Genomic DNA, 26,676 nt, shown 5'->3' with positions numbered 1-26,676 from the left:
CAGACTCAACAGCCTTGGTTTCTCAAATGACTGCCTCGCCTGGTTCACCAACTACTTCTCAGACAGAGTTTAGTGTGTCAAATCGGAGGGCCTGTTGTCCGGACCTCTGGCAGTCTCTATGGGGTTCCACAGGGTTCAATTCTCGTGCTGACTCTTTTCTCTGTATATATCAACGATGTCGCTCTTGCTGCGGGTGATTCCCTGATCCACCTCTACGCAGATGACACCATTCTGTATACATCTGCCAATTCTTTGGACACTGTGTTAACTAACCTCCAAACGAGCTTCACTGCCATAAAACACTCCTTCCGTGGCCTTCAACTGCTCTTAACCGCTAGTAAAACCAAATGCATGCTTTTCAACCGTTCGCTGCCCACACCCACCTGCCCGACTAGCATCACTACTCTGGATGGTTCTGACTTAGAATATGTGGACAACTACAAATACCTAGGTGTCTGGCTAGACTGTAAATTATCTTTCCAGACTCACATTAAACATCTCCAATCCAAAATGAAATCTAGAATCGGCTTCCTATTTCGCAGCAAAGCCTCCTTCACTCACGCCGCCAAACATACCCTCGTAAAACTGACTATCCTACTGATCCTCGACTTCGGCAATGTAATTTACAAAATAGCTTCCAATACTCTACTCAGCAAACTGGATGCAGTCTATCACAGTGCCACCCATCACTGCGACCTGTATGCTTTAGTCGGCTGGCCCTCGCTACATATTCGTCGCCAGACCCATTGGCTCCAGGTCATCTATAAGTCTATGCTAGGTAAAGCTCCGCCTTATCTCAGTTCACTGATCACCATAGCAACACCCATCCGTAGCACGCGCTCCAGCAGGTATATCTCACTGGTCATCCCCAAAGCCAACACCTTCTTTGGCCGCCTTTCCTTCCAATTCTCTGCTGTCAATGACTGGAACGAATTGCAAAAATCACTGAAGCTGGGAACTTATACTTCCATCAGTAACTTTAAACATCAGCTATCTGAGCAGCTAACCGATCGCTGCAGCTGTAAATAGCCCATCTGTAAATAGCCTACCCAATCTACCTACCTCATCCCCATATTGTTTTTATTTACCTTTCTGCTCTTTTGCACACCAGTATTTTTACTTGCACTTCACCATCTGCTCATCTATCACTCCAGTGTTAATTTGCTAAAGTGTAATTACTTTGCTACTATGGCCTATTTATTGCCTTACCTCCTCACGCCATTTGCACACACTGTATATAGACTTTCTTTTTTTCTATTGTGTTATAGACTGTACGCTTGTTTATCCCATGTGTAACTCTGTTTTGTTGTTTGTGTCGCACTGCTTTGCTTTATCTTGGCCAGGTCGCAGTTGTATATGAGAACTTGTTCTCAACTAGCCTACCTGGTTAAATAAAGGTGAAATAAAATAAATAAAAAATCCTATAGATAATTTGTGTGCAGAACTGAAAAAGCGTGTGCGAGCAAGGAGGCCAGCAAACCTGGCTCGGTTACACCAGCTCTGTCAGGAGAAATGGGCCAAAATTCCCCCAACTTATTGTGGGAAGCTTGTGGAAGGCTACCCAAAACGTTTGACCCAAGTTAAACAATTTAATGGCAATGCTTCCAAATACTAATTGAGTGTATGTAAACGTCTGACCCACTGGGAATGTGATGAAAGAAAAGAAAGCTGAAATAACTAATTCTCTCTACTATTATTCTGACATTTCACATTCTTAAATTAAAGTGGTGATCCTAACTAACCTAAGACAGGGAATTTTTACTTGGATTAAATGTCAGGAATTGTGAAAAACTGAGTTTAAATGTATTTGGCTAAGGTTATGTCACCTTCCGACTTCAACTGTACATCATAGTTGACTGTAACAGAGCTTACATTAGAGGCCTGGGCCCCACCATTATCAACAACTGAACCAGCAGATATGAAGTGCTTGTTAAAAAACCCTACAATATGGGCTTTATCCTTCACTTCATTAGAATCCATCATTAAATGGTCAGGAAGGCCAGAGGATACATTAGAACCTGACACTGATTTGATTAGCTTCCAGAACTTGGTAGGGTTGTTTAGGTTCTCTGTGACCGCATTTAGATAGTCATCTGATTTGATTAGCTTCCAGAACTTGGTAGGGTTGTTTAGGTTCTCTGTGACTGCATTTAGATAGTCATCTGATTTGATTAGCTTCCAGAACTTGGTAGGGTTGTTTAGGTTCTCTGTGACTGCATTTAGATAGTCATCTGATTTGATTAGCTTCCCGAACTTGGTAGGGTTGTTTAGGTTCTCTGTGACTGCATTTAAATAGTCATCTGATTTGATTAGCTTCCAGAACTTGGTAGGGTTGTTTAGGTTCTCTGTGACTGCATTTAGATAGTCATCTGATTTGATTAGCTTCCCGAACTTGGTAGGGTTGTTTAGGTTCTCTGTGACTGCATTTAAATAGTCATCTGATTTGATTAGCTTCCAGAACTTGGTAGGGTTGTTTAGGTTCTCTGTGACTGCATTTAGATAGTCATCTGATTTGATTAGCTTCCAGAACTTGGTAGGGTTGTTTAGGTTCTCTGTGACTGCATTTAGATAGTCATCTGATTTGATTAGCTTCCAGAACTTGGTAGGGTTGTTTAGGTTCTCTGTGACTGCATTTAGATAGTCATCTGATTTGATTAGCTTCCAGAACTTGGTAGGGTTGTTTAGGTTCTCTGTGACTGCATTTAGATAGTCATCTGATTTGATTAGCTTCCAGAACTTGGTAGGGTTGTTTAGGTTCTCTGTGACCGCATTTAGATAGAAATCTGATTTGGACTTCCCGATCAATCCTGTGCATTTGTTTCTTAGTGCTCTGAAGGAGGCCCAGTCAACAGGAACATTTGTATGTCTAGCTTGAGCCCAAGAGATATTTCTATTTCGAATTAATTTTGCCAAGTTATCTGAAAACCAGGGATTGTCCCTTCTACTGATTTTAAATTTCTTCACAGGGGCATGCTTATCACAAATCGACACACATTTCATATAAAAATAGTCCCAGGCAGTGTCAACATCGGGCAATCAGACTTACTCTGTCAATATTATGGTACAGATCATGTAAGAACGCTTGCTCATCAAACTGTCTAAAATGTCTTTTAAAAATATAACGGGGTTTGACTTTGGTCATTTTTGTATTTCTAACACAAGCAATTGCACAGTGATCACTGACATCATTACAGAATATCCCAGTCGATGTGTATTTGTGAGGGGTATTCGTTAGAATAATGTCCAATAGCGTTGATTTGTTAGGTGCTCTGGGATTTGGTCTTGTATGCGTATTAATTAATTGAGCAAGATTCAGAGAGTCACACAAAATTACAAAAATGTGAATGTAACAGTTCTTTAAAGAGTCTGAGACAGGTGTAAACATGTCCCAGTTCAAATCTCCTAAAATAATGAATTCAGAGTTATTTAGCTTGTGCAGGACATCAGAAAGAGAGTTAAATGCGTCTCCCGAAGCCGAGGGCAGTCTGTAGCAGCCGTTATTCTGTTACTTTTTATTATTTTTTACTTTAGCTGGTAAATATTTTCTCAACTCTTCTTGAACGGCACACCTTTATTTAACTAGGCAAGTCAGTCAATTAGAACAAATTCTTATTTACAATGACAGCCTACCGGGGAACAGTGGGTTAAATGCCTTGTTCAGGGGGAGAATAACAGATTTCTACCTTGTCAGGTCGGGGATTTGATGAAGCCACCTTTCAGTTACTGGCCCAACGCTCTAACCACTAGGCTACCTACCACCCCAAAAAAGTAAGTAAGCATTACACAGTAAGGTCTACACTTGTTGTATTCGGCGCATGTGACAAATAAAGTTTGATTTGATTTAATGAACTGCTAATGCGCTCTTAAAGTGGCAGCGCACGGTGAAGGCTCCGTGCAGGATTTCGCCACAAGGGTAGGTGATAATTCAGGGCAATATGTTAGTCTGGAGCCCTGTAATAGTAATTAATAGGGTAGGTGATAATGCAGGGCAATATGTTAGACTGGAGTCCTGTAATAGTAGCGAACACTTAGGATAGGTGTTGATTCAAGGGAACACATACAGTATCTCACATTTTCACTTAGGGGTGTACTCACTTTTGTTGCCAGCGGTTTAGACGTTAATGGCTGTGTGTTGAGTTATTTTGAGGGGACAGCAAATGTACACTGTTATACAAGCTGTACACGCACTACTTTACATTGTAGCAAAGTGTCATTTCTTCAGTGTTGTCACATTAAAAGATATACTCAAATATTTATACAAATGTGAGGGGTGTACTCACTTTTGTGAGATACTGTATGACAGGCTCTAAGTCATTAGCTTGGTTTTTATAACATATAAGGCTCAAATGGCAATTCCACCACTTTTCAACCTCATATTCATTATCTCCAGCACCATACCAGTGTCTACATATGTGAAAAAGTCATGTTTCTATGATCTGTAGTTAAAAAGTGCTCTGTGACATGACAGGGTAGGATTAAATGTAAAACAAAGTGGGTTTTTTTATATTGTTTTTTTTATTTTTTTATTTGTAATTTGACCCCCTTTTTCTCCACAATTTGTGAGATCCAATTGTAATCCTGTCTCATTCCCAACACGCTCGGGAGAGGCGAAGGTTGAGTCGTGCGTACTCTGAACATGACCGCCAAGCCACGCTACTTATTAACACATGCTTGCTTAACCCGGAAGCGAGCTGCACCAATGTATTGGAGGAAAAAAACATTAAATCAATGACCGAGGTCAGCTTGCAGGCACCCGGCCCACCACAAGGAGTCACTAGAGCACAATGAGCCAAGTAAAGCTGCGCGGCCAAACCCTCCGCTAACCAGGAAAAACGCTGGGCCAATTGTGCACCGCCCTATGGGACTCTCAGTCACGGTCGGCTGTGACACAGCTTGGGATCGAACCCCAGACTGTATTGACGTTTCTACACCGCGATGCAGTGCTTCACCATTTGTGAGGGCACAAGCAGTGATTTTTTTTTAACTGCAATGAGTAGCTAGAGGGAGGGAATTATCTTGCTCCCCACGTCACTGTGAGTCTCATAGTGTTTAAAAATCACTGTTTTTAAACATGTTTAAACTTTTGAAGATGTCATTACTTTATGTCATGATGTCATTACTTTATGTCATGATGTCATTACTTTATTTGTTTTTCTACAAAACATGGATACTGGATAATGAAAATGAGATTGAAAGTGGTGTAATTGCCCTTTATAAGCAGACAGGCAGACAGACAGAGAACAACAAGAAGCACAGTGACAGCAGAGAAGATGCTGAGGCAGATAGACAGCACAACTGGGAGGAAAACAAAATGGCTAGACAGAGGAAAAGTTATAGTGGTGAGTTGTATCTCCAGACAGAGGAACAGTTATAGTGGTGAGTTGTATCTCCAGACAGAGGGACAGTTATAGTGGTGAGTTGTATCTCCAGACAGAGGAACAGTTATAGTGGTGAGTTGTATCTCCAGAGGAACAGTTATAGTGGTGAGTTATATCTCCAGACAGAGGAACAGTTATAGTGGTGAGTTGTATCTCCAGACAGAGGAACAGTTATAGTGGTGAGTTGTATCTCCAGAGGAACAGTTATAGTGGTGAGTTGTATCTCCAGACAGAGGAACAGTTATAGTGGTGAGTTGTATCTCCAGACAGAGGAACAGTTATAGTGGTGAGTTGTATCTCCAGACAGAGGAACAGTTATAGTGGTGAGTTGTATCTCCAGACAGAGGGACAGTTATAGTGGTGAGTTGTATCTCCAGACAGAGGAACAGTTATAGTGGTGAGTTGTATCTCCAGACAGAGGAACAGTTATAGTGGTGAGATGTATCTCCAGACAGAGGAACAGTTATAGTGGTGAGTTGTCCCTCCAGTGGTGGTTTTACATGTTGTATTTGTTTTAAACATGAGCTGCTTAAAAAAAGGAGGAGGACCATGTCTCGACCAGTCACTGGTACAGAAATGGTTTCGAAACACTGTACTGTACTGCCAATGTTGTGTCGTGCAGTGATGTGGACTGGTGTACAGACAGACAGACAGAGTGCCAGAGACAGACATACAGACAGATCAAACTACCCAGGAAGCTGTACTTTTCCCCTGGTTGGAAGCTCCCCAGACACCAGACCGAGCCAACAGTAAGTAAGAATATCCTCCCGTTCATCCATACCTGCAGTATTAACAGCTTCAGCAGAGCAACCTGATATCCAGTCTACTCCTGTGTTAGTTTTGGGTGGAAGCAACCAACAGTCCAACAGACGTCAGTAGATGTTATCGAGAAAGTCTATGTTCATCCCAAATGGTACCCTATTCCTAGTCCCTACAGTATGTGGTGCACATGGGGAATAGTGCGCCATTTGTCTCGTAGTATTGTTCTTGGTTCCAGACATACCAGTCTTTCACTGTTTACCGAGGAGACACAGCCAACAGGCAGCAGCCTCCCAGCTAGTGTCATGTGGCTGATGAAATGAATAGAGGAGATATATGCAGACAGCCTTGGCTGAAAGGTCAAAGCCGAGCTACTCGTTCAAAGCCCACGGGGGGGGGGGGGGGGGGGGCTTTATATGTCTGTGGTGTTCTCTAGATTCAGCACATCCAACATCCAACACTGTACTGCAGACACACTCTCTGAGTAGAGCTTGGCTTTTGAAGACAAGCTTTTTCTTTTCATTCTGAACTGAGCCTGTCTGGCCTGTCTTCACACACCTAATCATGTGTCGGTGGAAAAAAAGTTACAAAAAACTTTAGAAAAGTAGAACAGTCAAACTTTGAAATATGAGAGCATGTTAATTCCCAAACAGGCGTATCCAATGAATACGATGAGAGATGGTTTCTTAGTCATTGGAAGATTTAAACATTTTTATTCAGATTTTGCTTAAAGGAAAGGTTCACCCATTTTGAATGTTATATTGTTTTTTGTGCATCTCTGAGTGATGTTCTACCGATTCCCTGGCTCATTTCATGTTTTCATGTGTATCTGAGTTATTGGCGTTCAAGCAAGCAAGAATCCATCCGGAATTACGTAACACCATGATAAAGTCGCTCTAACAGTTTGTAGTGGTACAGACTCAGTACATCGGTTATCAGTCAACAGGGCTTGAGGAGGAGAAAGAGAGCTGTTCTGTGGTGAGGGTGGAAGAGACAGGAGTGACGGGAGGAAACTGGGCTTGACGTCATCAGAGGAGAGAGGAGAAACAGAGCTGTTCTGTGGTGACAGAGGAAACAGGACTGCGTTTACACAGGCAGCCCAATTCGAGTTCTTTTTTTTCTCACAAATTGGTGTTTTGGCCAATCAGATCAACTCAGAAAAATACATTTGATCTGAAAAGATCTGATGTGATTGGTCAAAAAGAACAATTAGTGGAAAAAGGAACAGAATTGTGCTTCCTGTGTAAACGCAGCCAGAGACAGAGGGATGTACGGTAGCAGCCTATCAGTAGGGGCTCTGGGAGAGAAGTGGTGAAACTCTCAGACAAGATTTTTAATAAACAGAGAGACAGAGAGGGTAGCAAGCCTACCTGCAGATGATTCCAACACGCAGTAGTCTGTTCCATATCATAAAGACTGGGTTCCAAAGGACACTCAAATCCATATTTAGTCCACTACTGTTGATCAGGACCCATAGGGTTCTGATCAAAAATAGTGCACTATTTAGGGAATAAGTTGTAATTTCAGGTGCAGAAAAGGCAGTTTAGACACTAGTGCCATGGAATACAGACAGCTAAGGAGAATGGAAACACACGCATCGGTGCCAGAACAGAACATAAAACATTTCAAATCAATATTAATACCAATGATTAGGTCACTGCTATCTTTATTTCATACACAAATGTAAGAAATGTGACACATTCAGTTGACAATTTTAACTTTTTTGGAATTGAATGTTTCAGAGGGTACAATTTTCAAATTTAGAAAATAAACATTATTTATAAACATGAATATAGATAGTATAATCGTATAACTTTCTAAAATGTAAAATGTAACTTCCAACATTCATTCTCATTTGTCTAGAGATTATTTTGTCGATTACCTTTGATGTCTAGCTCCAAGGGTGATCAGTAGGGTTGGGTTATACAATACAATACAACTTTATTGTCCAATTTGTATCAGAAATGTTTATTTTTGCTGTCTTATGTTTTTACCAACCCCCCAGACATACTGTGCGTCTCAAGGCCTGTGCATCGCAGGCTTTCATGTGGAATTTCCCTCCTGTCTGTCTGGAGTGTTTTCCCTTGGAAATACCCCCCCCTTCAGGGCGAGCTCTGACCGTGTCCACCACTGAATGTCATCTCTTCACCACGTCAGGGCTCCTGAGGAAGAGAAAAACACAGCATTTAAAAGGGCAATCTGCAATACATACAACCCATTTCAATGAATGATGTAAACTGTTTGGCTAAATTACGCATCAACAGCATCTCCCCAGAAGGTTTGGGACAGTGGTGTAAAGCACTTAAGTAAAAGTACTTTAAAGTACTACTTAAGTAGTTTTTTGGGGTATCTGTACTTTACTTTACTATTTATATTTTTGACAACTTTTATTTCACTAAATTCCTAAAGAAAATATTGTACTTTTTACTCCATACATTTTCCCTGACAACCCAAAGTTGTCATTACATTTTGAATGCTTAATAGCAGAACAGGAAAATTGGGAAATTCAGAACACCTGGTCATCCCTACTGCAAATGTTCTGGCAGACTTACTAAACACAAATGCATCTTTTGTAAATAATGTCTAAGTGTTGGAGTGTGCCCCTGGCTATCCGTAAATTTGTAAAACAAGACAATGGTGCCGTCCGCTTTGCTTAATATAAGACATTTGAAATGATTTATGCTTTTACTTTTGATACTTAAGTATATTTTAGAAATTACATTTACTTCTGATACTTAAGTATATTTAAAACCAGATACTTTTATACTTTTACTCAAGTAGCATTTTACTGGTTGACTCACTTTTACTTGAGTAACTTTCTATTAAGGTATCTATACTTTCCCTCAAGGATGACAATTGGGTACTTTTTCTACCACTGGTTTGGGATCGATTCCATTTCAATTCAGTAAATTCTGAGAATTTCAGTTTACTACCTGAAACGACTGAAAAGAAATGGAATTGACCTCAACCCTAGTCCACAGTGAAGCCGACGTATAGCACAATATAGCACAATGTACAGCACAACGTATAGCACAATATTCTCAAAATATTGTTATATATATTAGATTTTCCATTCCATAGAGGTATTTCTGTACTGTTCAGTCTTATTGTAGTGATGGATATTTAAGCGATAAGGCCCAAGAGGGTGTGGTATATGGCCAATATACATTGGCTATGGGCTGTTCCCCTGCATGGCACAACACAGAGTGCCTGGACACAGCCCTTAGCCGTGGTATACTTACTACACTGCTAAAAAAAATAAAGGGAACACTTAAACAACACAATGTAACTCCAAGTCAATCACACTTCTGTGAAATCAAACTGTCCACTTAGGAAGCAACACTGATTGACAATACATTTCACATGCTGTTGTGCAAATGGAATAGACAACAGGTGGAAATTATAGGCAATTAGCAAGACACCCCCAATGAAGGAGTGGTTCTGCAGGTGGGGACCACAGACCACTTCTCAGTTCCTATGCTTCCTGGCTGATGTTTTGGTCACTTTTGAATGCTGGCGGTGCTTTCACTCTAGTGGTAGCATGAGACGGAGTCTACAACCCACACAAGTGGCTCAGGTAGTGCAGCTCATCCAGGATGGCACATCAATGCGAGCTATGGCAAGAAGGTTTGCTGTGTCTGTCAGCGTAGTGTCCAGAGCATGGAGGCGCTACCAGGAGACAGGCCAGTACATCAGGAGACGTGGAGGAGGCCGTAGGAGGGCAACAACCCAGCAGCAGGACCGCTACCTCCGCCTTTGTGCAAGGAGGAGCAGGAGAAGCACTGCCAGAGCCCTGCAAAATGACCTCCAGCAGGCCACAAATGTGCATGTGTCTGCTCAAACGGTCAGAAACAGACTCCATGAGGGTGGTATGAGGGCCCGACGTCCACAGGTGGGGGTTGTGCTTACAGCCCAACACCGTGCAGGACGTTTGGCATTTGCCAGAGAACACCAAGACTGGCAAATCCTCCACTGGCACCCTGTGCTCTTCACAGATGAAAGCAGGTTCACACTGAGCACATGTGACAGACGTGACAGAGTCTGGAGACGCTGTGGAGAACGTTCTGCTGCCTGCAACATCCTCCAGCATGACCGGTTTGGCGGTGGGTCAGTCATGGTGTGGGGTGGCATTTCTTTGGGGGGCCGCACAGCCCTCCATGTGCTCGCCAGAGGTAGCCTGACTGCCATTAGGTACCGAGATGAGATCCTCAGACCCCTTGTGAGACCATATGCTGGTGCGGTTGGCCCTGGGTTCCTCCTAATGCAAGACAATGCTAGACCTCATGTGGCTGGAGTGTGTCAGCAGTTCCTGCAAGAGGAAGGCATTGATGCTATGGACTGGCCCGCCCGTTCCCCAGACCTGAATCCAATTGAGCACATCTGGGACATCATGTCTCACTCCATCCACCAACGCCATGTTGCACCACAGACTGTCCAGGAGTTGGCGGATGCTTTAGTCCAGTTCTGGGAGGAGATCCCTCAGGAGACCATCCGCTACCTCATCAGGAGCATGCCCAGGCGTTGTATGGAGGTCATACAGGCACGTGGAGGCCACACACACTACTGAGCCTCATTTTGACTTGTTTTAAAGGACATTACATCAAAGTTGGATCAGCCTGTAGTGTGGTTTTCCACTTTAATTTTGAGTGTGACTCCAAATCCAGACCTCCATGGGTTGATAAATTGTATTTCCATTGATTATTTTTGTGTGATTTTGTTGTCAGCACATTCAACTATGTAAAGAAAAAAGTATTTAATAAGATTGTTTCTTTCATTCAGATCTAGGATGTGTTGTTTAAGTGTTCCCTTTATTTTTTTGAGCAGTATATATACCCAAACACCTGAGGTGCCTTATTGCTATTATAAACTGGTTACCAACACAATTTGAGCAGTAAAAATAACTGTTTTGTCATACCCGTGGTATAATGTCTGATATACCATTGTTGTCACCCAATCAGCATTCAGGGCTTGAACCACCCAGTTTATACTTCAGAATAGATTAAGTGAAGGAGGATAAACTCATGGGTTAGCTATGTGTCCTTGGGTTATCATGACTCATTCAGCCTTGCTACTGTAGCTGGATGAGCCGGGGAAAAAAGTAGTGCCTATCAGTGGAGGCTGATGAGAGGAGCCATAGGAGGACAGGCTCATTGTAATGGCTGGAATGGAATTAATGGAATGGACTCAAACTCATCAAACATATAGAAACCACATGTTTCCATTTCCATTCATTCCATTCCAGCCATTACAATGAGCCCGTCCTCTTATATTTCCTTCCGACCAGCCTCCACTGGTGCCTATAGGGAATAGGGATCCAGTTGGGACACAGGCAAGGTAAGCACAGAAAACAATTACACTACTGTACGGAAGCTTGACAAAGAAAGTTAGGTGGAAATGTTGTTAACTACAGCAGAGAAGAGATGCAGGTATTTCTAGTCCTTTCATTAACAAAAGTTAAATAATCAGTCCAATGATATCTCTGCATGTTATTTCTTTAATTCAGGGCTAACCATACAAATTCAAGAGGTGCTTTTGATGGCAGCAGAGAAGAGGAGAGAAGAGGAGAGAACAAGAGAAAACAGGAGAAAACAGGAGAGAAGAGAATAGAACAGGAGAGAAGAGGAGGGAAGAGGAGAGAAGAGGAGAGAACAGGAGAGAACAGGAGGGAAGAGGAGAGAACAGGAGAGAACAGGAGAGAACAGGAGAGAAGAGGAGAGAGCAGAAGAGAAGAGGCAAGAACAAGAGAGAAGAGGAGGGAACAGGAGTGAACAGGAGAGCACAGGAGAGAACAGGATTGAACAGGAGAGGAGAGAACAGGAGAGAACAGGAGAGAAGAGGAGAGAAAAGGAAAGAAGATGAGAGAACGGGAGAGAACAGGAGAGAAGAAGAGAGAACAGGAGAGAAGAGGAGAGAACAAGAGAGAGCAGTTGAGAAGAGGAGAGAAGAAGAGGGCAGAGGAGAGAACAGGAGAGAAGATGAGAGAACGGGAGAGAAGAGGGGAGAACAGGAGAGAAGAAGAGAGAAGAGGAGAGAAGGAAAGAAGATGAGAGAACGGGAGAGAAGAGGAGAGAAGAGGAGAGAAGAGGAGAGAAGAGAGCAGGAGAGAAGGGGAGAGAAGAGGAGAGAAGAGAGAGAGAGGAGAGAACAGGAGAGAACAGGAGAGAAGAGGAGAGAACAGGAGAGAAGATGAGAGAAGAGGAGAGAACAGGAGAGAAGATGAGAGAACAGGAGAGGAGAACATGAGAGAAAAGGAGAGAAGAGGAGAGAAGGGTATAGAAGAGGAGAGAAGGGAGAGAACAGGAGAGAAGATGAGTGAAAAGGAGAGAACAGGAAAGAACAGGAGAGAAATAGGAGAGAAAAGGATAGAACAGCAGAGAAGCGTAGAGAACAGCAGAGAAGACATAATAGAGAAGAAAATCAATGGAATTAATTATATTTTCACTGTAGCCTTTTTCAATAGTCTAAACAGACTGTGTTTTCAGAATACACCAAATACACTGTCATAAAATTCAATCACAATTGCGTAGTTACAAGAGATTTACCATAAACAATATCTGCACAGAATTAATCTACTTCTACGATATTTCAAAGCATATTTTGAAAGGTTTAACATGAAGTCACAGGCCTTTTCTCTCTGGGAGGAGTTCTCTATAGCCCCCACAGGCGTTCTCTCTATGGGAGTGGTTCGCTATAGCCCCGCAGGCCTTGGCTCTCGCCATGTTTGAACGATGTCTAGAAGTGCTCATGTTTATGGGAACATTTGAAATATAACAAGCTAACGTTTTGGTTTGCCTCACTCTGCTCTGGCATCTGTCCAAAGGCTTTATAATTAAAACCAGATTGTGCTTGGCCCAATTCACAGAAATCAGGCACAAGCCAGAAAAAACTATACTGCAGTTACACATATTCTGCACAAGAGGGAGCTATTTCACACAAACGGGAACATTCTCTCTATGATTTGTCCTTTTTCTAAATTGTGAGGTAAAACTTTTGAGACTTTTATAACTTCAATTAATTGAAATCGCAAGAATTCTTTAATTAGTGATGTTTGATGGTTGTCAAATAGATCACTATCTTCACAAATGTGAGCTCTGTGAATGACACAAAGAATGCCTGCAAAATTGCAAACTTTTCCCTATATAGTGCACTACTTTGGACTAGAGCACAATGGTCCTGGTCAAAAATAGTGCACTAAAAAGGGAATAGGGTGCCATTTTGGAAGTATGCAAACTTTAAATCAAATCAAAGTCTATTGGTCGCGAACATAGATTTTCATATCTTATCACAGGTGTGCGAAATGCTTGTGTTTCTAGCTCTAACAGTGCAGTAATACCTAGCTAAATGCTTGCGTTTCTAGCTCTAACAGTGCAGTAATGCCTAGATAAATACTTGTGTTTCTAGCTCTAACAGTGCAGTAATACCTAGCTAAATGCTTGTGTTTCTAGCTCTAGCAGTGCAGTAATACCTAGCTAAATGCTTGTTTTTCTAGCTGTAACGGTGCAGTAATACCTAGCTAAAAGCTTGTGTTTCTAATGCTAACTGTGCAGTAATACCTAGCTAAATGCTTCTGTTTCTACTAGCTCTAGCAGTGCAGTAATACCTAGCGAAATGCTTGGGTTTCTAGCTCTAACAATGCAGTAATATCAAGCTAAATGCTTGTGTTTCTAGCTAACAGTGTAGTAATACCTAGCTAAATGCTTGTGTTTCTAGCTCTAACTGCACAGTGATACCTAGCTAAATGCTTGTGTTTCTAGCTCTAACGGTGCAGTAATACCTAGCTAAATGCTTGTGTTTCTAGCTGTAACGGTGCAGTAACACCTGGCTAAATGCTTGTGTTTCTAATGCTAACTGTGCAGTAATACCTAGCTAAATACTTGTGTTTCTAATGCTAACTGTGCAGTAATACCTAGCTAAATGCTTGTGTTTCTAGCTCTAACTGCGCAGCGATACCTAGCTAAATGCTTGTGTTTCTAGCTCTAACGGTGCAGTAATACCTAGCTAAATGCTTGTGTTTCTAGCTCTAACTGCGCAGTAATACCTAGCTAAATGCTTGTGTTTCTAGCTGTAACGGTGCAGTAATACCTAGCTAAATGCTTGTTTTTCTAGCTGTAACGGTGCAGTAATACCTAGCTAAATGCTTGTGTTTCTAATGCTAACTGTGCAGTAATACCTAGCTAGATGCTTGTGTTTCTAGCTTTAACGGTGCATTAATACCTAGTAATAATAAATATAAAAACAATACACACATAATCTAGAAAAATAGGAGTGGCCGTCCTGCAAAGATGATTGCAAGAGTACAGCGCAGAATGCTCAATGAGGTTAAGAAGAATCCTAGAGTGTCAGCTAAAGACTTACAGAAATCTCTGGAACATGCTAACATCTCTGTTGACGAGTCTACGATACGTAAAACACTAAACAAGGATGGTGTTCATGGGAGGATGCCATGGAAGAAGCAACTGCTGTCCAAAAAAAAACATTGCTGCACATCTGAAATTTGCAAAAGTGCACCTGGATGTTCCACAGCGCAACTGGCAAATTATTCTGTCAACAGATGAATATACAGCTGAGTTGTTTGGAAGGAACCCACAACACTATGTGTGGAGAAAAAAAGGCACAGCACACCAACATCAAAACCTTATCCCAACTGTAAAGTATGGTGGAGGGAGCATCATGGTTTGTGGCTGCTTTGCTGCCTCAGGGCCTGGACAGCTTGCTATCATCGAAGGAAAAATGAATTCCCAAGTTTTCCAAGACATTTTGCTGGAGAATGTTAGGCTATCTGTCCGCCAATTGAAGCTCAACAGAAGTTGGGTGATGCAACAGGACAACGACCCAAAACACAGAAGTAAATCAACAACAGAATGGCTTCAACAGATAAAATACGCCTTCTGGAGTGGCCCAGTCAGAGTCCTGATCTCAACCCGATTGAGATGCTGTGGCATGACCTCGAGAGAGCAGTTCACACCAGACATCCCAAGAATATTGCTTAACTGAAACAGTTTTGTAAAGAGGAATGGTGAAAAATTCCTCCTGACTGTTGTGCAGGTCTGATTCGCAACTACAGAAAACGTTTGGTTGAGTTTATTGCTGCCAAAGGAGGGTCAACCAGTTATTAAATCCAAGTGTTCACATACTTTTCCACCCTACACTGTGAATGTTTACGCGGTGTGTTCAATAAAGACATGAAAATGTATAATTGCTTGTGTGTTATTAGTTTAAGCAAACTGTGTTTGTCTATTGTTGTGACCTATATGAAGTTCAGATCCAATTTTATGACCAATTTATGCATAAATCCAGGTATTTCCAAAGGGTTCACATACTTTTTCTTGCCATTGTATATACATATACACCACCGTTCAAAAGTTTGGGGTCACATAGAAATGTCCTTGTTTTTGAAAGAAAAGCACATTTTTGGTCCATTAAAATAGCATCAAATTAATCAGAAATACAGTGTAGACATTGTTAATGTTGTAAATAACTATTGTAGCTAGAAACAGCAGATTTTTTATGGAATATCTACATCGGCGTACAGAGGCCCATTATCAGCAACCATCACTTCTGTGTTCCAATGGCACAATGTGTTAGCTAATACAAGTTTATCATTTTAAAAGGCTAATTGGTCATTAGAAAACCCTTTTGCAATTATGTTAGCACAGCTGAAAACTGTTGTGCTGATTAGAGAAGCAATAAAACTGTCCTTCTTTAGACTAGTTGAGTATCTGGAGCATCAGCATTTGTGGGTTCGATTACAGGCTCAGAATGGCTAGAAACAAATAACTTTCTTCTGAAACTCGTCAGTCTATTCTTGTTCTGAAAAATGAAGGCTAATCAATGCGAGAAATTGCCAAGAAACTGAAGATCTCGTACAACGATGTGTACTACTCCATTAACAGAACAGCGTAAACTGGCTCTAACCAGAATAGAAAGAGGAGTGGGAGCCCCCGGTGCACAACTGAGCAAGAGGACAAGTACATTAGTGTCTAGTTTGAGAAACAGATGCCTCGCAAGTCGTCAACTGGCAGCTTCGTTAAATAGTACACGCAAAACACCAGTCTCAACATCAACAGTGAAGAGGTGACTCCGGGATGCTGGCCATCTAGGCAGAGTTGCAAAGAAAAAGCTTTATCTCAGACTGGCCAATAACATTAAGGGAGACTTATTTTCCTGTCACTACTCCACCAGGGCTTTCATCTCTTCCCTGTAGGCCGTCTCATTGTTGTTGGTAATCAGGCCTACCACTGTTATGTCGTTAACATACCTGATGATTGAGTTGGAGACGTGTGTGGGTGACCAGGGAGTATAAGGGGGGGGCTGAGCACCCACCCCTGTAGGGCTCCTGTGTTGAGGATCAGCGTGGCGGAGGTGTTGTTGCTTTACCTTCACCACTTGGGGTTTGCCTGTCAGGAGTCCATGACCCAGTTGCACAGGGAGGGGTTCAGACCCAAAACCCTGAGCTTAGTGCGCCCGGCCCGCCACAAGAGTCGCTAGTGCGCGATGGGACAAGAACATCTCTGCCGGCCAAAACCTCCCCTAACCCAGACGACACTGGGAAAATTGTGCGCCGACCCATGGGTCTTCCAGTCACGGCCGGCTGCAACAGAGCCTGGACTCGAACCAGGATCTCTAGCGACACAGCTAGCACTGTGATGCAGTGCCTTAGACCACAGTGCCATTCGGGAGGCCCAATGCCTCCATCATTCTTAAGTGGAAGAAGTTTGGAACCACCAAGACCCTTCCTAAAGCTGGCCGCCTGGCCAAACTGAGCAATCGTGGGAGAAGGGTCTTGGTCAGGGAGATGACCAAGAACTGATGGTTACTCTGACAGAGCTCTAGAGTTCCTCTGTGGAGATGGGAGAACCTTCCAGAAGGACAACCATCTCTGCAGCACTCCACCAATCAGGCCTTTATGGTAGAGTGGCCAGACGGAAGTCACTTCTCAATTAACGACACATGACAGCCCACTTGGAGTTTGCCAAAAGACACCTAAAGACTATCAGACCATGAAAAACAAGATTATCTGGTCTGATGAAACCAAGATGGAACTCTTTGGCCTGAATGCCAAGCATTATGTCTGGAGGAAACTTGGCACCATCCCTACGGTGAAGCATGGTGGTGGCAGAATCATGCTGTGGGGATGTTTTCAGTGGCAGGGACTGGGAGACTAGTCAGGATCGAGGCAAAGATGAGCAGAGCAAAGTACAGAGAGATCCTTGATGAAAAGTTACTCCAGAGTGCTCAGGACCTCAGACTGGGGCGAAGGTTCACCTTCCAACAGAACAACAACCCTAAGTACACAGCCAAGACAATGCAGGAGTGGCTTTGGGACAAGTCTCAGATGTGCTTGAGCGGCCCAGCCAGAGCCCGGTCTTAAACCTGATCAAACATCTCTGGAGAGACCTGAAAATAGCTGTGCAGAAACGCTCCCCATCCAACCTGACAGAGCTTGAGAGGATCTGCAGAGAAGAATGGGAGAAACTCCACAAATACAGGTGTACCAAGCTTGTAGCGTCATACCCAAGAAAAGTCAAGGCTGTAATCGCTGCCAACGGTGCTTTAACAAAATACTGAGAAAAGGGTCTGAATACTTATGTAAATGTAATATTACATTTTTTTCTTTTTTATAAAAAACAGTTTTTGCTTTGTCATTATGGGGTATTGTGTGTAGATTGATGAGGGGGGAAAACTATTTAATCAATTTTAGAATAAGGCTGTAACCAAACAAAATGTGGAAAAAGTCAAGGGGTCTGAATACTTTCCGAAGGCACTGTATAAACAGAGAATACTACAGTCCCTGATATCTCTCTGGACGGAGATCTTTGCCCTGAGCTTGTCAACTCTGCTAGGGACTAACCGTTAGCGAGTAATACGCCGCCTGAGTCTATCTCGGCCCCACTTCTTCTACCTCTTCTCCGGTGTCAGCGTTTTGGTGCAGCTTGCGGGATGAATAGAGCTTTCCTCGGGAAGTTCAAACAAAGTCTAATATCTGCTCAAATATCTGGTGAGTGACCATCAATCTAATATCCAAAAGTTATTTCCCGGGCTGTAGGTAATAATACAAGAAATGTTCTGAACAAATAATGTAAGAAGTAACACATGCAAAAAAAAATACTGCAAAGTTGGCTAAGAGCTGGAAACAGGGCGACCGTGTCTGTCGGCACTATCTTGTCCTAACTGGAGAAACGAGTGGGGGAGTGATTTTGTAGTCCTGCCAATGACTCAGATAGATAGTCTTGTCTGTTATCCTATAAATACTTACTGAAAGAGAGGGTAGACTAGCGGCAGTTATATCCGATATCTATCCCAGATGGTTGGTGTTTCATTACAATAAATGATTAAACTCAAATTTCTTTTTTTTACTCTCCATTTCTCTGAAGTCATGATGACTAAGTTATAGCAAGAAGTAGAAGCTAAAGTGACATAAATATCAGCAGACAAACAGATACACAGACACACACACAGACAAACAGATACACACACACACAGAGACACACAGACAAACAGATACACACAGACAAACAGATACACACAGAGACACACAGACAAACAGATACACACAGACAAACAGATACACACACACACACACACACACACACAGACACACACAGACAAACAGACACACACAGACAAACAGACACACACACAGACAAACAGATACACACACACACACACACACACAGTGACACACAGACAAACAGATACACACAGACAAACAGATACACACAGACAAACAGATACACACACAGACAAACAGATACACACACAGACAAAAAGATAAACACACACACACACACAGACACACACAGACAAACAGACACACACAGACAAACAGATACACACACAGACAAACAGATACACACACAGTCATCTTGCATCTTCACAGATATGGCTGCTGAAATGTTATTTTTGTATAATCAAATTGTTATACTACCATGACGTGCATGCATAACGTACATCAGCAGTCAGGTTGTGTAAACCACGAGTAAATCTGTGTAAATGTTGTGTAATTCTCTATTTCTCTGAAGTCATGACTAAGAACTGCTAGGAAGGAACTCATGTGACATGAACATTAGCAGACACACACACACACACACACACACACACACACACACACACACACACACACACACACACACACACACACACACACACACACACACACACACACACACACACTTACCGCAAGCTTTCCTTCTCAGACTACTTATCAGTGTAGGTCTGTCCTTGTCCTATATGTTCCCGCCCCCATGGCAGTGAGGCTGTCCCCTGTCCCCTCATACCATGCTGCAGCCTTTCCCCGGGTAGGGGGGTGTCTTCAGATCACTGGGAGGCAGGGCAGGGTGGGTTGGGTGGTTAGGGTGGGTAGGGTAGGGTGGCTGAGCCAGGTGGGGCAGGACCGGCAGTGCTGGGTGGGCTGGGTAGGCAGGGTAGGGTGGTTGAGCCGGACTCTTACTGAGCCTCTCCACCCATTCGTTGTGGCGGGGGTACAGAGGAGGTTTCTGGTTCCTAAGAGTGGGGACACTGTATCCGACCATGGCTGTGGGGTCAGACAGTTGAGACCATAAGGGTAGGGGTAGGGAGGGGGTCATTTCTAGCTCTAGGGGGGTATGGGGGGCCACATGGTTCAGTTCTCTACCTGGACCGAGTAGAGGAGGGTGTCCGTTGAGCCCCCGTCTGTCCTGTTTGGGGTCTTTGGAGGGGCTCAGGGGGCCCATGGGGCTCAAGACTGTGATCCCAACCCGGTTGGTCTTGATGACAGATGCGGTGAGGACAGGGGACGAGGAGTTAGTTCGTATGGTGACAGTATGGTCAGGGTGTCTGTAAAGTAGTGAGACTACCTGATCTCCATTAGTCTTTTGGCTGTGGACCCCAGAGACGTCTCTGGGGTCGGGAGGAGGGTCATGTATGATGACAGTATGATCCGTGTCTCTGCACTGTGGTCCATGGTCCCCAGGAGTCTTATGGTTGTGGACCAGGTCCCCTGTACCAGTCCAGTGGGTGTGCACCTGGACCCTAGTAGTCTTCTGGTTGACTGTACGGTCCATGTCTCTGTACTGTGGTCTCTGGTCTCCCTGGTTGAACATCAGGACTCCTTTACAGTCTCTGGGGTTGGGGAGACCGTCACCACCTCTACAGTCTCTGGGGTTGGGGAGACCGTCACCACCTCTACAGTCTCTGGGGTTGGGGAGACCGTCACCACCTCTACAGTCTCTGGGGTTGGGGAGACCGTCACCACCTCTACAGTCTCTGGGGTTGGGGTGACCATCACCACTACTAGGGGACTTGTTACATGATCCCTCTTCCTCTTCCAGGTCAATGTTAGCTGTCAGACGATCTATCTGTTGGACCACCTAAAGGATGACCCAGAGTCAATAAACATAGTCACCAACAATTATATGTCTGTTATATCTATATGTTTTTTAAGAGTCATGAGATTTTAGATTTTGTTTGACAATGTATTTATATTTTATTATATTTTAGAACAGAAGTATTTTGTTAGCTGTCAGACAATACATCTGTTGGACCACCTACTGGACAGTACAGTGAGTCAATATATTACGTTACTACAGTATATTACTACATTACTAAAGTATATTACTGCATTATACTACATTACTACAGGTTATTACTACATTATACTACATTACTAAAGTTATATTAATACATTATACTACATTAGTTACCACTACATTATATTACATTATATGATGTTTCTGATTGGCTTGAATGGCATTCTAGAGCATGCGTTATTTATGGTTAGCTAAACTAGCAAGTCTGTTTGTTTAGTTATCAACTACTGTAGCTAGCTATCTAATAAACGTGTTATCTACTTGAACACATTTCTACCTGCAGACAAACACATTTCTAGCGGCAAATGTGTTCAATTATAGCCAAGGTATAAAAGGGATAATCAACTCGGGGCTCTATGCGTTCTCTGGAAAATAATGTAGCTCTGTGGAAGGTTAATTCCATTCCACTAGCACTTTGTGTTTCACACCTTCCACGTCATTCATTATTTTCCATAGAACGCATAGCCCCTCGTTGATTAACCCTTACTTACTAGAGTATATTAGTACATTATACTACATTACTACAGTATATTAATACATTATACTACATTACTACATTCATCACCACTACATATTCTACATTATTACAGTATATTAATACATTAATCTACATTACTACAGTACATTAATACATTATACTACATACTACATTAGTTACCACTGCATTATACTACATTACTACAGTATATTAAAACATTATACTACATAGTACATTAGTTACCACTACATTATACTACATTACTACATTAGTTACCACTACATTATAATACATTACTAAAGTATATTAATACAGTATACTACATTACTACGTTAGTTACCATTACATTATAGTACATTACTGTGCTTCTTGTGTCTCTATCAAATCCAGCAGCAGGTTTTAGCCAAACAGTCGATGTGAATCGCTTTCAATCTATGCAACTGCAAGAAATGACTCAAATTATGAGCAATGCTACAGTATCTCCTTCCATATCAGCCTGCATCATTCTTTTTTTCTACAGAGCTGAATGCATGAAGGCTATTCCACCGTAACAGAATAATGCTGTGACTCAGATGTTTCCCTTTATAATGTAGAGTGTGCCAAACAAAAACCAATGGAAACACATTTACTTGAAGAACTGCGCACATGCCAAGTTTGGTAACAGAATGACAGCACAAACAGCACAAACCGTCATTTTGTTACCAAACTTTGCCTCTGCACAGGGCTTCAAGTAAATCTGTTTTCATTGGTTTTTGCTTGACATTTTAAAGTGAAGAATCATCTGAGTCTGAGCATCGTTCTGTCACTGTGGAATTGCCCATAAACAGAAAGAGGACTCTCATAGGTCCATCAGTGTCTGCTTTACCTCAAATGTTAACGTAAGCATACTGAAACAACCCTACTGAAACGTATACATGGAGGCAAACATGGCCTCGTCCTCAGATCACTGTGTGTTTCAGCCAACTCCTCTTACTATTGTTGTCATGTTTCTTTTTGTCATACCATTCATTCGTGAACATTCATAATAGGCACTCACTCGAAAACTTGTCCTTTTAAAGTGGTTGTATGATCCCCTAAGTACACTCCATAGAAAATTAGATATGGACAGGACTCAGATTGATATGCCTCAATCATTCATTGCATTTATGCAGGGTAAATTAATGAATTATCGAAGCTTAGTGGAGTACTGTCCATTTCATTTCATTTTCTATTTATTCATCAGGTTAAACACAGCTTTTTGCTTTAGCCAACTTCTCAGACTACATGAACCGCATGACAACGAGCTAGCCTCGCGAGCCACACTGAACTTCCGAGCTTACATAAACATGCGTTATGTAGTGTGGCTTGCGAGGCTAGCCAAGGTACGAGTGGCGCAGTGCTAGAGGTGTCCCTACAGACCCGGGTTCGATCCCGGGCTGTATCACAACAGACCGTGATCGGGAGTCCCATAGGTCGGAGCACAATTGGCCCAGCGTCGTCCGAGTTAGGGGAGGGTTTGGCGGGGTAGGCCGTCATTGTAAAATAAGAATTTGTACTTAACTGATTTGTCTAGTTAAATAAAGGTTCAATAAAATTACTACAACAGTCAGAGTTGGCTAAAACACATACAGATCTGGGACCAGGCTGACTGCAGGTTAACATACAGATCTGGGACCAGGCTGATTGCAGGTTAACATACAGATCTGGGACCAGGCTCACTGCAGGTTAACATACAGTAGAGGCTTCTTACCTCCTTCATCTCCACGTGGACCTGTTTGAGACCACCCAGGACCCCCTCCAGGTCTGACACCACCTGTCTGATCTGCTCACAGACAGAACCCTCCTTCGTCCGGACTGAACCCTCCTTCTCCCGGATCGAACCCTCGTTTTCCCGGACCGAACCCTTCTTCGCCCGGACTGAATCCTCCTTCTCCCGGATCGAACCCTGGTTCTCCTGGGTCGAACCGTGGTTCTCATGGACCCCAACCTCCTTCTCCTGGACCATACTCTGGTTCTTCCGGACCAAACTCTGCTTCTTCCTGACCAAACTCTGCTTCTTCCTGACCAAACCCTCAGAGCTAGAGCCAGCAGGGACATGTCGTCCATTACAGCCGTCCTCTCTTATCCCACCTCCAACTCCTCCAGCCTTTAATCTAGTAGTCCTCTCCTGGTGGTTAGCTCTATCTCCCCTGCCCCGAGAGGACACAGGCCTGGGGCTGGGACCACCAATGCCACAGCATTCATTTGGCATGTGGGGGTGTAAATCTCCTTGTTCCAGTGGTACACACCTGTCCAAATGATCGTGTTTACCACTAGCAGTAAATCTCCAGTCCTGCCTTTCTGGACTGTAACTGTAGCTAGCCTGTCTGTGTTTCGACTGATCCCAGATCTGTTCTTCTGGACAGTAGCTAGTCTGTCCGTGTATCGGTTTGTCTTCTGGACTGTAACTAGCCTGTCTGTGATTCGACTGATCACAGATCTGTTCTTCTGGACCGTAGCTAGTCTGTCCGTGTATCGGCTTGTCTTCTGGACTGTAACTGTAGCTAGCCTGTCTGTGTTTCGACTGATCCCAGATCTGTTCTTCTGGACCGTAGCTAGCCTGTCTGTGTAGTTCCTGTGGACCGTAGCTAGCCTGTCTTTCTAGCCTCAAACTGTAGCTGCAGCTGGCCTGTCTGTGTTTTGATTGACCCCAGATCTGTTCTTCCACTCCATAACTAGCCTGCCTGTGTTTCGGTTTGTCTTCAGTACTGTAACTGCAGCTGGCCTGTCTGTGTTTTGACTGATCCCAGATCTGCTCTTCCGCTCCATAACTAGCCTGCCTGTGCCCCTCTGGATTGTAGTTGTAGCTAATCTGTCTGTCTGTCTGTCTGTGTGCCGGGTCTGGGTCCGCCGGGAGTGACAAGGCTGACGCATGTCTGCTGCTGTTAAAGAGGTGTGTCCTGGTCGCCGTCCCAACAGCGTCACCTCCACCCTGTCCCACACAGCCACATTGTTCTTTCACAGGGGAATAGTGTCTCAGACTAGGGCCTGAGGGCTCCACTGGCCAGCTCCACTGGGCAGGGTTGTAGTCATAGGTTTGGCTAGGGCTAAATAGGTCTGGCTGAGGTTGGACATACTGACCCTGCTCTGTGAACACTGGCCTCCTCTGTGGGGCCCTGTGAGTGTAACCACCTCCAGCTTCAGCTTCAATGCCGCCTCCTCCACCTCCTCCTCTGCCTCCTCTTCCACCTCCTCCTCTGCCTTCACCTCCTCCTCTGCCTTCACCTTCTCGTCTGCCTCCTCCTCCTCCTCTGCCTTCACCTTCTCGTCTGCCTCCTCCTCCTCCTCCTCCTCTGCCTTCACCTTCTCGTCTGCCTCCTACTCCTCCTCCTCCACCTTCACCTTCTCGTCTGCCTCCTACTCCTCCTCCTCCTCCTCCTCTGCCTTCACCTTCTCTTCTGCCTCGTCTTCCTCCTCCCCCTCTACCTTCACCTTCTCGTCTGCCTCCTCCTTCTCCTCTGCCTTCACTTTCTTGTCTGCCTCTTCCTCCTCCTCTGCCTTCACCTTCTCTTCTGCCTCCTCCACCTCTTCCTCCTCCACCTCTTCCTCCATCTTCTCTTCCACCACCTCTTCCTCCTCCACTTCTCTCACCCTTCTCTAGTCCAGGCTCTATATCCTCAGTCTCCACAGGGAAAGGAGGAAGCTGGAAGTCTTCCCTGAGGTCCAGTGATGGTGGGTGGTCTGGATAGTCTGGGCGTATGGCTGGTGGTACTCCCTGGAACAACGTGGGTCCGTAATGGACACCGCGGCGGCAGTAGCAGCAGTCGTTATTGTTTTGATGAATGAGTCCATAGTGTCCCGTCCGTGTGCTGTCTGAGTACATTTCAGAATGAAAACATTCCGTCCGGAGTAGAGGCTGGCTGCTGTGGAAAATGCCTTAAAAAACAACTGGTTTCCTTCTCCTCCCTGCTGCTGTCCAACTCCGACCTAGTCATTCACTCTAACTGTTTTCCTCATCTAGCTACGACTGACTCCACCGCAAACGCCCCCCCCCCCTCTTTTCTTCAGCTTTGCCTCTTTTTTTAACCTAAGACGTCCCTCCCCTTTAGTCTTCCTGTTGTTTCTCTTTCTCTCCTCTACTTGTTTTTTCTCTTTCCTTTCTTTCCCCTGACCCCTCTCTTACTTTTCCAACTTTTCTCTCACTCTTTCTTCACCCTGCAGCCCTCTCTCCTGCTCGGGGGCCCCTCTTCTCCACCTCCTTCCCCCCTCTCTCGCTCTCTCTTCTTCTCTCTACCTCTCCCTCGTTTCGTTCCTCAGTCTCATCTGCTGCTGAAGGCTTCCCGTCTCTCTCCCTCACTTGGTTGTCCATTTCCCGTTTCCTCCCTTCCCCTCCTCTCCTCCTCCTTTTCCCGTTTCTTCCCTTCCCCTTCTCTCCTCCTCCATTTCCCGTTACCTCCCTTCCCCTCCTCCTATTTTTCCACCTTTCACTCTCTGAGTCTCACTGCTGTTTCTCACTCTGTCTCATTCTCTCACACAGTCGCCTGTACCTGAATGTCATATCTGGCTCTCTCCTCCACCTGAGATCCAGTTCTCTGTGTTTCTGTCGTCAATGTCAGTCCGTTAGAGCTTTCTAAGCTCATTAATCCTCCTTGCTCGGCGACTACAGCCTGGCACTCTTCAATTAAACGCAGCCTGGTTAGAGCCAGTCAGGGAATCCTCCGCCAAGTGAGGAGGAGGAGGCTGAGAAAGGAGGGGTTTCATCAGCCACACTGCATGGCTGAACGCCTCGGAGTAGAAAGACAGAGGCACACTCCTGTAGAGGGAGGGTTTTAACACAACTCTCAGTCTCTCTATTTGTCTCTCTCTCTTTCTCGCGCTCTCTCTCTTTCCTTCTTTCCTTCTCTTTCCCCCTCTCTTTCTCTTGATCTCTCTCTGGTCTGAGTTTACAGTAAAGCAACAATGTACATCTTCACAGTTCAACTAAATTAAATTATGTTTTAAACATACGGACAGTATAGTATATTTCTCTTGACTTCACTTACATACCTTAGGCATTACATCTCTGGCCAAAAACAATCTGAGGGGCTGAGCCAAACCCCAATGTTGAGTTCAGCTATGCGCACAATTTTCTCTCTCTCTCTCTCTCTCTCTCTCTCTCTCTCTCTCTCTCTCAACAGAACTGAAGAAAGACAGCATTGCAACAGACATTATAATTTACAAGATGAGTAAGTATAGACATACATAATTTGTGACAAAAAAAAAAACATTCCTTAAAAACCATCTCCAGTTTGCATATTTTCACATTTAGAAAGCCTGAAGATGAGATCAACATGTTGAGTGTTCGCTATCAAAAAATAGTTAAATTGTGTTGCTGCTCTTTGACTGTGTAATTTATTTTCAAATAGCACTCTGTTCCCTTCATAGTGCACTATGGGCCCTAGTCAAAAGTAGTGCACTATATAGGGAACAGGGTGCTATTTGAGTCAAAGAAAACAGTTGCAGCTTTAAAGACAATAGGCTGAAATTAACTGTGCTG

The 26,676-nt window shown here is 43.7% G+C and overlaps 1 protein-coding gene across 1 annotated transcript; it reads right to left on the bottom strand.

Moving 5' to 3' along the window:
• Positions 1-7,773: 7,773 nt before the first annotated feature.
• LOC106569613 (uncharacterized) lies at positions 7,774-25,944 on the bottom strand. The gene is made up of 3 exons (XM_014141150.3): positions 22,912-25,944; positions 19,315-20,485; positions 7,774-8,299 (listed from the first exon to the last, which is right to left on the bottom strand). The coding sequence occupies exons 1-2, from the start codon at positions 25,021-25,023 to the stop codon at positions 19,409-19,411; spliced, it is 3,189 nt and encodes a 1,062-aa protein (XP_013996625.2). The 5' UTR covers positions 25,024-25,944; the 3' UTR covers positions 7,774-8,299; positions 19,315-19,408.
• Between the last annotated feature and the right edge of the window lie 732 nt (positions 25,945-26,676).

This window comes from Salmo salar, chromosome 14 (assembly GCF_965601325.2).
Source record: "Salmo salar chromosome 14, fSalSal1, whole genome shotgun sequence".
Classification (NCBI taxonomy): Eukaryota; Metazoa; Chordata; class Actinopteri; order Salmoniformes; family Salmonidae; genus Salmo; species Salmo salar.
This window is presented reverse-complemented; position numbering and strand designations above follow the sequence as displayed.

Bases quoted from the DNA above. Each gene is read 5' to 3' on its own strand.
- LOC106569613 (XM_014141150.3), bottom strand. From the start codon at position 25,023: ATGTACTCAGACAGCACACGGACGGGACACTATGGACTCATTCATCAA. The intron at 20,486-22,911 runs GTAAGAAGCCTC...GTCATCCTTTAG, and splicing joins TCCACGTGGAGATGAAGGAG to GTGGTCCAACAGATAGATCG.